Genomic DNA, 13998 nt, shown 5'->3' with positions numbered 1-13998 from the left:
CATACATAGATTCAATTTGCATCAGTGGTTGGAAAATCACAGATATTCCATATACTTGCAAATATACATATTTATATATCTACGATTATACATATATACTTAAATATAGCTAGATTACAAGTAAACAAGATTTATTAAGTACCTAGTATGTACAGGTACTGTGTTAGTCATTAGGGATGCAAAAAAAAGGTTAACACCTTTGCTGCTCACAAGGAGCCCAACAATTTAATGGTGGCATACAGCGTGAAAACAGCTAAGTATCGGAAAGATATTCAAGATAAACTGGATTTAATCTTTGAGTGAAGAATAAAAGATGAACTTAAAAAATAAGAATCAAAGGATATTAAAATGGAAGGTACTTCAGAAATCAGCTAATCCCAACAGATGAGGAAATTGATGCCTTGAAATTTGAAGCTATTTGATCAAGATAACACATGTAGTAATGAGAGGACAAAAATTTGAACTGAGGTTTTTCAACTCTAAATCCTGTGCTTTCCTCATAATGTACTGCCTGAAGTCAGAAGATTCATCTTCCTGACTTCAGATCTGGTCTCAAACACTAACTAGCTGTGTGATCCTGGGCAAGTCATTTAATCCTGTTTGCTTCAGTTATTCATCTATAAAATGAACTGGAGAAGACAATGGCAAACCACTCTATTATCTTTTCCAAGAAAGCCCCAAATGGGATCATGGCAAGTCAGATATGTCTGAAAAGATTGAAAACAAAAGTATCTATACAATCATCTTATAAATCTTTATTTCTTTTTAACTCACACTCATTTGAATGAATGTTTTTTGATTAAATAAACCTCATTGATCTTATTACTATAGGTAGTAGGTAATACCTAGGTACCTGTAGGCATGTCATTTCCTTTGCTTTAGGCTTTAGTTTCATTGGCTATTTAATAAAGATATTAGACTAAATGACCTTGAATCCCTTCCAATACTGACCTTCTATATGTTAAGGTTCCCTCCACCTCTAATATTCAGTGGATCCATTCTCTTTTCATTCTAATTTTATAATTTCATCTAGGGCAATTTTTCCACTTACAGACAGGATGGTTTCTGCATCTACTTGAGAACACCTATGGATTGTAGTTTCTAAAGGAGAGTTATTTGCCAGTGGTGATAATGATAATTTTGCTCTTTTCCAGTCATCATGATAGCTTGTCCACCAAGTAAGACAGGCTAGGACATGTATAATATTTAATATGACACTGGAACATCTCTGTAACAGCATTTACCATAGAGTCAATTACTAATGCTGCATTCAGGGAGAAAACAAAATGAGAAAGGCCCATCTTAGACCTTATCTTAGGGAATTTAGATCCTGAAGTCAAAAAGGATCTCATCCTCCGCATATGCTTTCACTGTTAGGATGAAGCAAGTGAAATAGATGGGACAAAATAGTTGGTACGATCTTTTCCCTGTATCTTTGCAAATCTTCTAGAAGATGGAATCTAGAAGAAATCTTAAACATTACCAAGTCCAGTTCCCCTTATTTTTCAGAGAAAACTCAGAGGTTAAGTGACTAACCAAAAGCTGTTCACATCTCCTAAGTGAGACCTAGAAATTCTTTTCTTCTGCCTTTTACCCCAGTATATATTCTGTTGAGGCCACAGGAAGGAAAACCCACTTCAAACTCATTCCATCTGTTCTACATACACACTCTTGAGGCTACTCAATTAATTTAGCCACTTTTTGAAATCACTATTTTTTGACTCAAGGGGAAAAAAATTAAGTAAATTGCTTTTTCATCTTAGAATTTATTGGATCTGTACTTTTGGAGCAATTCCCCATGGACTAATTTCCAGATAGGGTAGTTTCTGCATATGCCTTCAAACTTCCACGAAAGAACTTCCTATCCTTGTCATTAGATCCTTTAGATCCTATGTCAGTTTAAAATCTGGTCAGGAAGTTTGTTCAATAAAAGTTTGCTTTGTTTTGAAGCTCCTACAATCATGTGTGACAAATATAATTTAAAATGTTGGGGTACTGGAAAGTATCCTGGATTTAGTGAGAGGACCTGGGTTCAAATGTTGACTCTGTCACTTAGTACTTTGGGCTTAGGATCCGTGTGGCTTGAGCAGTCAGTTGATTGCTCAACGAGCATTAAGGGATACAGAGAGAAGGGAATCCAACCCTTCTCTCATAGATATTACATTCATATGGGGAGACAGCATGTACAACTATTACATGTAAAATAGATACAGAGTAAACTGACCTAGCATGGTGGTTTTGGAGGGGATGGCATTAGCAGCTGTGGGGACCAGGGGACCTGAGCCAAGCCTTGAAGAAAATCAGAGAAACTGAGGCAGAGATGAAGGGGCAGGATGACACATGATGATAACAATGCAAAGCAATGGGAAGTGGGGTGTTCAAAGAGTAGCAAATAAGACTACTGGAGATGAATCCATGGAATGAGCAAAAGGGTGCAGATAAAGAGTAAGGAGATGAACCCTGTAGGAAGCAGTCAGATTATGGATGACAAACATCAGAGAGTTTTACATTTGATCCTTGAAGGAAGAGGAGCTTCTTAATCACAGGATGATGTCACAGGAAATCAGGTTTATGCTTTTGAAAAAAAAATGACTTTGAAGGATGAGTGGAGGATGGATTGGACCTGAGTCAGGGATCTGAGGGAGAGGTGATAAGAATTTGACTAGGGGTGAGGTTCCATGAGTGGGGAGAAGGACCCTCATATGAGCATGATAAGATGTGGCAAAGTATCCTATGGGGGAGTCATGGGAGAGTGAGAAGTCCCCGATAACACCAAGTCAAGAGGGAAAAAAAACTCTAAAGGAAGTTCCATACTCATGGGCAAGTCACTTGAGATCTTGTTCTTGTTCCTTATCTACAAAACAAGACCAGATTAGATTTCTGAAGTCTCTTCTACTTCTGAAGTTAAAGCTATGATGTTCTGTTTTAGGAATCTTTTGAAATTTGGTTTGTATAATTGAATATATGGAAAACTGGACCTAATTGCATGTTTGACAATATCGGGTGCTTCATGATGAAAATTTTATGTACCCACCTCCCTAAATGCCATCAAAGACTTTTTATTTTTCTGGTGTTTCCTTCTCCTCAGAGTAAGAATGAGCCTCACAGCCAGGGCGAGTATAATGTTTACAGCACTTTCCAGAGCCATGAGCCTGAGTTTGATTATCTGAAGAGCTTGGAGATAGAGGAGAAAATAAACAAGATTAAATGGCTCCCCCAGCAGAATGCAGCCCATTCTCTCTTGTCCACAAATGGTAAGGCCAGTGAACTCGCATGCAAGTTGTCAACCTTTTCCCTTACTTCCCCTGTCTTTTTGCAGCCTGCAATGTCAATTTGAAAATGATTCTTTTATTGTTATGCAGTCTGTCTACCCCTAATAATTAGTAAATGGATGATTTCCTATGTCGATACTTCTGCATTTGTCAGATAATGTGATTCAGTAGAAACAGAGCTAAACTGGGAGTTAGCCAGGCACTGTGCTTGGGGCTGGGAAACAAATTTTTTTTTAAAAAAATGTAATAATCCTTGACCTTCAAGAGCCTGATATTGTATTAGAGGGATGGAAGACCAGGGTAGTATTTGGGGAAGGATTATCCTGAAGACCTCCTAGCTGGTCATCATGCTCTGTCAGTGCAATGTTTTCCTATACTCTAGAAGGAGAGTTCTATGATCAGGACCCAAATGCCACACTTACAAAAAATCCTTATAGGTATTACTAGGAATAGCTTATGTAGAGGTTCATCAAGACATACAAAATTCGAAAATATTGAAATTCTTTTTGGACAGAGAAACCACTATATAAAGTGAATAAAGCCAATTAGTTTTGGTAACCTCCATGAAATTTTCCTTCATGGTCTCACTGGGGTTTGGGAGATGGAGCACTGATTCACAGAAGGTATGCTAACATAGTGGAAGTTCTACAGACCCTCTAAGCTAGAAAATTTTGAGGATGATTTAAATGGGGAAATGTTCATCACTGAAGTGCTTGGTCATCAGGAGGTGAATGGCTTGGGCTCTAGAAATTCATGAAATCAGTTACCACTGTATATAAAAGGATTATGCTCTTCATTGGTGAAGGAAGTCCTCAGGTAAATAAAATCATATGTCCTTAATTATTAAAAGGTAAATATTGTTTGGTAGATGAAATAAATAATAAGATTGACTTTAGGATATGTTTTTCATGTACACATCCATGAAATCAGCTGAGAAATAGTAATGCCCATCATTGTCCTAGAGATAGGAGGCCAAAGTTAGAGTCAGAGGGCCTAACTTTGAATCCTTAATGTGTTTCCTGTACAACCTGGGGCATATCACTTACCTTTTTTCCTCATTTGTAAAATAAGAGGGTTAGATTCAGTGATCCCTATGATCCCTTCTAGCTCTAAATCCATGATCCTAAAATGTTGAAAGATTATCTAATAGAGTAAAAGATGGATCTTTAAGTGCTGAAGTTAATGACTTTTTTTTACAGATAAAACTATCAAATTATGGAAAGTTACTGAACGCGATAAAAGGCCTGAGGGATATAACTTAAAAGATGAAGAAGGAAAACTCAAAGACCTGTCAACAGTGACATCACTACAGGTAAGGTACAGGACACTAAGTATTCCTGGAGAAAGGAGGAAAGTTCACATCCTTTTCTCCTAGAAAGTTAGAGATGAAAGGGACTTTGGAACATAAGGCAATGTAAGCACTTCAAAGGACTGTAACGATTACCTTCCATAATTGACCCTTCATTACATAGATCAAACAAACAGGCCAAAAGCAGGGAAGTAACTTATCCAGAGTCATAATTAGTTAAAGCCAAAACCAAAACTTAGAATTTATCAAAGGAATTTGCAGCTGGATCAGTAGAGAACCATGCTAACTGGTAATGTTCTATTCTTTTTGTTAATGTTTCATTAAAATAATACTTTTGTATTCAGAGTCCATCCCCACTTACAGATGTGACCCTACTTTTTATCCTAATAGAGCTGAGTTGGATGTAAGACTCCATCTTGTAATGATCACTCAGATAATGACAACAATGACCTTCCCCATTTCATGGCATTTTAAAATTTCCAAAGAATTTTCCCTATGATAATCCTGTGAGGTTGGTAGTGCAGGTATTATTTTTTCCTGATTTATAGACCAATAAAACCAAGGTTTAGAGAAATTAACTAACTTGCCAACTGAACATGTATAATATATATATCTCAAATGGCTTGCCTTGTCCAGAAATGGAGAGGGGAAAGAGGGAGCAAAAATTGGAAATCAAAATTTAGAAAATAATTTAAAAATAAAAGTATGAATTAAATCAGAAAATAGGCAATCCAAAGAACAGAAAAGCCTCTGTAAAAAAAAACCAAACAAATAAAAAAAAAAGCACAGAAACCTAATTTGTCTGTGGTCAGATCACAAGTACCAGGTTCAGGCTATACAAATCCAGGCTCCAGACTCTCAACTGAGCTCTCTTTTTCTCTCTACTAAATCATTTTTATTTTAGGCTGAGAGGCAAAGGAAGAAAGTCTGTTTTCAGGACCTCTTATTTTTCCCCCACTTCTACAAGATGCCCAGTTATTTTAGGTTACTTGAAATCCCTCACCTCACGCTATTATGGACTTTATCTAGTCATCATTATACCCATTAAAATCTGTCTTCTCCATAGTTCATTCAAGCTCATCAAGCATAGAACTTGGAAACTTAGAAAAACTATCCAGTCTCCTTAAATTATAGATGGGCAGGGCAGCTAGGTGGCAGAGTGGATAGAGCACTAGCCCTGGAGTCAGGAGTACCTGAGTTCAAATCCAGCCTCTGACACTTAATAATTACCTAGCTGTGTGGCCTTGGGCAAGCCACAACCCTATTACCTTGCAAAAACTAAAAAAAAAATTATAAATGAGCAAACTGAGGGCCAGAGAAAGGAAATGGTGAATAAAGTTGCACAGTTAGTGAAGCCTTCACTGCCCTTTTGACCACAAGATTGTTGAGAGTCTGCCATGCCAATTACTCTAATATAGGGTGAGAAGAACTACATGTCCCTTTATACGAAAAGTGCCAGTCATTCTCTTTCTCCAGGGGAAGGAGTAGTGGTAGAATTTTAGGTGTATTAGAGGTGAGATTTATGACCACAGAAGGGTTTACTGAAGTGCCTCAAATAACACCACTTGCCCTGTTGTGATGATATATAAGACCTGAGGAGAAATTTAATGAGGCACTACCATTCTCTTTAGAGGCAGATGTTAAATCTCTGTTTATTGACAGACTTCTTTGGTGGAGAAACTTTAGCCGGCCACTGAGGTGCCACTCATATCCTTCCTGGAGAAATCATAATCTAATTATAAGTCCAGTTTTTTGTGTTGTGTCTTAAAACTATGAAGTTGGTGAAGATGGGGTAACTATGAGTGATTATAAATATAAAATCATATGCAACATTGTCCCTGGAAAAGCATGATCCATGTTCAAACATTTTGGCTGAAAAAAAATACCCATTAAAAATTATGTGAAAGCTAGTACACAAATGCAAATAATCTTTGGGACAGCATGGCCTAGTGCTAGAAAGCAAACCCTGGAGTTAGAAAATCTGGGTTTAGGTCCAGCCTTTGACAAGCTGAGTGACCACAGACAAGTCACCTAACCTCTCACTTCCCCAGGCAACTTTCCTAAGGATGGAAGCTTCAGCCACTGCTGAACTGCTGAGGAAGAGAGAGCTTTTTCACTTGGAATTTCCCAAACTGATGAAACAAATCTATACAAAAACATACGAGCAACCAAAAGAAACAACTAAAGAATTGATTTATTGGAAACAAAAGTGCTTTTAGGCAGTTAGGTGGTACAGTGGTCAAGCACAGGGCTTGAAGTCAGGAAGAAATGTGTTCAAATCCTTCCTCCAAACAGTAGTTATAATGATCCTAGGCAAGTCGCCTAATCTCTCTCAGTCTCAGTTTCCTTATTTGTAAAAATAGTATAATAATAGTACCTAATCATATAACAGTATTCCTACAAATAAGAACATATGTTAACCCTTTAAATGTTTAAGTGCTACATGAATACTAGCTATAAATATGAATGTAAACACATAGATACACAGAAGTATGTGTATATATATATATATACACACAGATATATGGGTATATGTATAACACAGTCATATACATAATCTATATCTCAATATGGATATGTATTTCATAAAATTTACATACCTGTGTATAATACATGTGTGTACATGGATGCACATATGCATATACATACATTTACATATCCATATTCATTTATATGTATATATAAACTATTACCACAAGAGAATATTACTACAAGGGCATATTTACAAAAGGTTATCTAGAATGATGAGGGAACCAGAAGCCCTGAAAGACACTTATAGCAATGTTATATTTATGAATCACTTATTAGGTATGAAGCACATAAGTCCTAGGGAAATAGAAACTTTATTTAAACCATGATCCCTTTTGGAAATTGTATAGTTAGAAGTTGAAGGCATCAGAGGGATTACTTGTCTAACCTTATTTTGATAGATGAAGAATCTGAGGCCCAGGCAATTTAAATGTTTTGTCCAAGGAAATGCATAGGTGATAAACATGATTTGAACCCAGATCTCTGAGATATCAACCAATCCCCAAATTTTACAGATGAGAAAACTGAAACCCTGAGACAGCAAGTAGCTTCCCTCAGGGTCACATGGGGAGTTACTATTGAGAACAGAACTTCTCTTGATATACAGTTTGTTCTTAGATTACTTCAATGGAACTTTTTTAAGTAGAAGGTATTACAAAGGTTACAAAGAATATGGACTAGTGAGAGAAATGGGAAGACAAGGTGTTGGTAGGGTCAGGTAGCCCACTTGAAAAGTTCAATGACAGCATGGACAGTCTTTGTCTCAACTATTGCAAGTTTTCTACCACCCTCAATAATGTGTTCCCCTATATAGAGTTGGAGCTGTTAGAATGACAACCCCTATCTCCAGAGCTACCTGCTTCCTAACATTCCTCTTACACAACCACAGTTAGTTATATTTTAATTCACTAAAAAGGAGGATTTTAATTGCAGATTTTAATTAATTTTAGTTGGGTTAGTTCCAAGTAAAGATGAGGTCCAAGATTCCCCAGTAAACAGATAGAGGAGGTCTTTGGCAAGGTACAATAAAGGGAGCTTCTAAACATTTATAAATAAACATAACTTTTATGCCACCCAAATTCTTTCCCTGGAAAATTGCATTTATATTTATTTTAAAATAAATCTGGTTGTCATCCATTGCTGTCTTTTTTCAACATCTCATTGTGCTTTGGAAGTGATCCTGTATTCTCAGAGGCCAAGAAACCTATCAATAAGTAAATTAAGCATTTTCTCAGTAGGCATTTGTGATTTAAAAAAGAAAGTTGTAGTTATATGCTTGGTGGAATATCATCCAATATTGTCTCCTAAGTGGTCCATCTTCAAGAAGCTGACCATCAGTAAATAAAAATTATGGCCACAGAAGCTCTTGAAGACTGATGGAGCCAATGGCTTCTGAGTTATTGAAAAATAGTACCTTCAGTGATGAAATCAGGGACCCTTGAAACCATTCAATTCTTATGGGGTCACTGGGAAGTCAGTCTCCTGGCCTCCATTCATATGAATAGAATGGGTAGATGAAGGCAGAGTTTTCAGACCTTGACTAATATCCATAAAAGACTTGTCTGAACTCTGCTTGGGAATTCCTTTGCTCTAATCACATTTTGTCCCTTTTCCATGAAGCATTTCACTAGTCACACTCATGGCTGAAAACTAATCTTGTTGATTGTAGAATATATTTAAGAATGTGCTACCCCCATGTGCATCCTACATTGAAAGTTGCAAACACTACCCCAATAAGGTTATGAGCAGCAATAATAACAATTAATATTTTCATATTAGAATAAGAATAATATTCCTACCCTCTAAGGGTAGACTCTCCCTTTTAAGAGAGATCTCAGTATCTTTCAGAGAGGTGAGTCATTACCTGTCCACCAGGTGCTGCAACCAAAAATTCATTTCTTGCTGTTCAATTTTCTGGTGAATCCCAATTCAGCTGGACAGCACCCATCCTCAAAGTCTTTCCACCTTTCCACTTTGGTAGAACCTGCTGAATTTTCTATTTGCCTTGAAAAACTTACATGCCATCATGAGATGTTAGAATAATACTTTAGTTAAGAAGATAGAGGTATGAGGATTAGAGACAAATAAAGTGAATTAAATGAATAAGATGTAGATTGTATCTTCCCACATTGAGTTTCCAATTCCCCCCCTTTTTTTTTAGTAAGAGGGAGGGAGATACAAATATGCAAATAATTATCACCAAAAGGAGAATGTGATTAAATACATAATAAAAGCAGAGATGAGGGGACTAACTTCCAGGTATTCAATAAAGCAACATAAGATCTAAGAATTTTAGAAATAATCTATTCCCTTCCCCCAATCCTTTGAGGCTCTGGGAAGTAATCAGGATCAGCAGAGTCAGGATTCATATCCAGTTCATTTCCTCCAAACCCAAAGTTCCTTCTACTCTATCCTTCTCTTGACATTTCTCTATGCTTATTCCCTGGGACAGGTGCCTGTGCTGAAGCCCATGGATCTGATGGTGGAGGTCAGCCCCCGGAGAATCTTTGCCAATGGTCATACTTATCACATCAACTCCATTTCTGTCAATAGTGACTGTGAGACTTACATGTCTGCGGATGACCTCCGAATTAACCTCTGGCACTTAGCAATCACAGATAGGAGCTTCAGTATCCTTTGTGACAATCACCTTACACTCATAAATGAAGTGATTCAGACTCAGAACCAGTTGGGTTCTGACCCTGGTGCTGAAAAGCACCATATTTTATAAAGCGAGGTTTTGCTCTTAATGTAGTTGAATTCTAGCCAGTTTTAATGGCTGATGTCTGAATATTCTCTCTCCAATTCTTTAAGCAATATCTCCTCTATAAAACTCTTGTATGAATCATATCTGCATAGGGCATTTTATAGATCAATTATTCAATCAAAAAGTATCTGTTGACACTGCTCTAAGTACTGGGGATGTAATGAAATAGTCTTTGCCTTCAAAAGGTTTATATTACAAAGTGGGGAGACAATATGTATACATAAGAGTATTTAGAAATTCTATACAATTTTAGAAGGGGCACTGGTGACCTGGAGCATGTTCAGAGGAGGGCATGATGAGAGGGCTCAAGAACCTACCATAAAGAGGATCAGTTGCAACAACATCTATGAGGCACTTAACTCTTCCCTCTACATTGCACAATGCTGATTTCAGTAAGGTATTACCAAGACTGCAATATAGTCCCTGCCTTGTGTAGCTTGAACTATAAAACATAATGTTACATGATAAGTGCCTTAGAGAAGTTCTGTGTGAAAGTTGTTAGAAGGTGGTGCCTATCAGTTGGCTTGGAAAACATGGCTAGAAATTCATTTGTTGTTAAAAAACCCCTATTTGGGGTTTTCTTGACAAAGGTAATAGAATAATTTGTCTGTTCCTTCTCCAGCTCATTTTCAGTAGGAAAGGAAGGGAATGGAGGGCCTTTCAAGTATAGGGAAGAGCTTTCATAACAGAACCGAACAGAGTAGAATTGAAAAGCAAAGAATTTTAGTGGAATAGGACATTAATGATGACCTGTGTTCCATCCTCTCATTTTATAGATGAGAAGATCCACTAAAATTTTGTAACAAGGCCAGACAGCATTGTAGGTAGTAGTGGAGTTGGTCCTAAAACCAGATCTCTGTTACTATAGTTTTATTCTTTCCTCTACTCCACCCCCAAATACCCTGCCCAAATTACTTCAATGCCACTAAGAAGGGTGTATTTAATTTATTCTACTAAGGCTCAAAAGGGTATAATGGGTGGATAAAATGCATAAAATAAAATTCATAAGGTTACAAAAGAAATCAGCTGTATGGAAGGACTGTTGCCAAAATATAAAAAAAATAATTATTTCATGGACCCCAGATTGAATTTAATGATCTCTGAGGTCTCTTTTAGCCCTAGAATTATAATCTATTGTATTTTCTATCTTTCCACACAAAACTCAGAAGTCAGTTAATATACTCCAATAAGTCTTTTTTTCTAGGCTAAACAGGCCTACTTTTTCCACCATACCTTTTATGTCATAATTTTGAGTCTTCTCATCATTCTGGTTTTTCTCCTCTGAACACACTTCAGTTTGTCAAGCATTCACCCTCAAACAAATTTGCCTTAGAATGCAAAGCAAATTTATTTCTCAAAATTCTTTGTATATTGTTCAAGTAATGAAAACCATCACCCCCCTAGAAATTCTGTGCAGTTCAGTAAAGGGTATGGGTTGCTCAAGACTTCAAGAATACTCTCGAGAATTTAGGTGACTTCAACTGAATTTCTCCTGACAATAAAAGGTAAAAGATAGGTCAAACTACATCTAATTCTCCCTAGTGCAGCCTCTGGGGTGGTAAGGCTCTGAGGGGAAAATGGGTTTAAGTACCTTCATAGCTTCATTAAGAAGACAATTGCTTTCTGGAAAAGCAAGAGAATGTAGTCTTATTGCCCTTTTCTGACAAGATCCTGTCATTGTGTAAGGGGAAATGATGATTGCTCTGTTTGGTTACCAGGTTGTTAACACAGCAAAAATGGAGGGTGGTGGTTTGATTTTGTGGGGTTTTTTTCTCTTTAGAATCAAAATTCTTCTCTTCCACACTAACCCCTCCAATTACCAAGAAGCAATTTCGCCTCAATGTTTGGTTTAATTCTTTGAAGTAAAACCATAATGTATAGATTATCTTAGCTGTGGAAGGCATCTGGAGACAGAATAGGATAGAAAAATAATAATTCACATTTATGTTGCTTTTAAAAGTTTACAAAACATTTTCCAAATAGTAGAGTTGGAAGGGACCTTACAATATAGATTGTTCCAATTATAAGGGATATTTGAACATTAGGGTGTTGGAGTCTGAAGGGACTTTCAAAACTAGAACAAAAAATTCATAATACTCAGTGGACTCAGGTTTTAGTAAGGTCAATTAGAATTCATTTAAATAAAGAGACTGAAAACAATATCATCTGAAAATCATTTGAAGAAATTAAATATTTTTCTTAGAAAATAAAAGACTTAATCAGAGACCTGTTTGAAGTACTGTTATATGAGAGATGGATTAGATTCAGAAGCAAGAACTGAGAGCAATAGGTACATATGGGGGCAAGTTTAGACTCAGTATAAGGAAAGAATAACCAAAAATAAAAACTGTACACAATTTTTAGGGTATCTTAGAATGTTGTATTTTTTAATAATCACTAATCTGTCTTGGAACATATGAGCCATCTTAACTCCAACTTTCTTTGGTCTTCTAGCTTTATCATAAGAATGTCACTATTAGTGTAATTCATTTCTTCTCCTAGAGCACAGATTCATTGTTCTTTGAACAAGGATCACACATTTAGAATAATAACAGTTAATTTTATAAACAGTCTCCTTTTTAACCATTCTAACACAGTCAATCGAAAAAATGGAAGGGAGCCGAATATTGCCAATCTTTGTATTTTGAGCTAGGTTGATCATGAGACTTTGCATGAGACAACCTTTCTCCACACCATTTTGAAGCTTTTCTTTTTTGGGGGATGGAGGGCCCCTGGGGAACCTTCCAGAGACTATAGAATCAGAGGACCATAGATTCATAGATTTAGAGCTGAAGGTATCATAGAAACTATGGAGTTCAAGCCTTTGTTTTACAGATGAAGAAATTGAGACAAAAGGGCTAAGTGACTTAGAGTCATACATCTAATAACGATTTGAAGGATTTGAGCCTAGATCTTCCTGACTTCAAATCCAGCATTCTAACCATAACTCCATGCTTCCTTATAGATGAGTTACTGGTAGTATAGCCTTAACCTTTGAGAACTCAGGCTCAGCACCATCTTGAAATGGCAAAAGAAGACTTGGAGAAATAGCATTCATATACTTGTTCACATCAATAGCTGAGGGACTTTAGAGAAGTCACTTAACCTTTCTGGGGCTCAGTTTCTTTATATGTAAAAATGAGAAATTTGGAGAGAGAGATACCTACTATGCTTCCTTCCACCTCTAAATCTATGATCTTATGACTTTGTGGAGGATTATTATCTTCACATTTTGTGGACCACAGCCTTTTCAAAGCATAACCATTTAGCTGGGGACAGTAACAAGAATAGCAGGAAAAGCTCTCGGGAGATTATCAGCAGCCTCAGTAATTGAGCTGACTCAGCAAAGCTGTAATGTGATGGAAATGTCTGACCTTGTTAGACTGTTGGCATACTGCATTACAGTGTAAGCATTTTTATTAGAAATTTTAGGAAGAACATTACTGGATTAAAAAAAATTCTAACTAATGATAAGTCATATTTCCAGAGTCCTTTAAAACTTTCACAAGACCTTCCTCTCAATAATCTTGTCCCCACAAAACCTTCTTCCTTACAATCTTGTCCCCATTTTTCAAACAAGGCAGTAGAAGTTGTGGAAGATAAAATTTCTTGCCTAAATCCACTCATCTAAGAGGTGTCAAAGCCAAGGCTTGAACCCTGATTTCCTGTATCCACCAGCAAAACTACTTTTAAAGCATCGTATTTTCTCCATGCCTTAATAAATAAATTATTTATACATAGTAAATTAGCTAATAGTTTATTCATTGTGCCAGTCTTCTAGATTCCCCTGGTCTTCTTCATGTCTATTTTTAGTGCATATTTACTTAGATAGGAGAAGCAGCAGGTAATGATAGAAAGAACATCACGTCAAGAGCACAAGATCTCAAGAGACCAGAATCAGTCCTAGAACTGCCACTCATCACCTAATGATAATAATAATAATAATAATAATAATAAACATTTACCATGTGCCAGGCCCTATGCTAAGCACTTTGTAATTATTATCTCATTGGAGCTTCACAATAGCCTGGGAGTGCTGTTGTTATCCCTATTTTACAGTGGAGGAAATTGAGGAAAATAGAATAAACTCTGAGTTGCCCAGGTCACACAGCTAATTACTG

General features: G+C 36.7%; 1 protein-coding gene across 5 annotated transcripts in view; it reads left to right on the top strand.

Annotated features, from left to right (window-relative positions):
- The window catches only part of PPP2R2C (protein phosphatase 2 regulatory subunit Bgamma), a 388395-nt gene that overhangs the window by 300179 nt on the left and 74218 nt on the right, over positions 1 to 13998 (top strand). For all 5 annotated transcript variants that reach the window (XM_074229817.1, XM_074229816.1, XM_074229818.1 and 2 more), the window contains 3 exons: positions 3089 to 3254; positions 4472 to 4584; positions 9563 to 9740. In XM_074229817.1, coding sequence (XP_074085918.1) covers positions 3089 to 3254; positions 4472 to 4584; positions 9563 to 9740 — 457 coding nt within the window. The remainder of the gene's footprint in view (positions 1 to 3088; positions 3255 to 4471; positions 4585 to 9562; positions 9741 to 13998) is intronic.

This window comes from Macrotis lagotis, chromosome 3, assembly GCF_037893015.1.
Source record: "Macrotis lagotis isolate mMagLag1 chromosome 3, bilby.v1.9.chrom.fasta, whole genome shotgun sequence".
Classification (NCBI taxonomy): domain Eukaryota; kingdom Metazoa; phylum Chordata; class Mammalia; order Peramelemorphia; family Peramelidae; genus Macrotis; species Macrotis lagotis.
The sequence above is the reverse complement of the archived record's forward strand: the minus strand, read 5'-3'. Positions and strand labels throughout refer to the sequence as shown.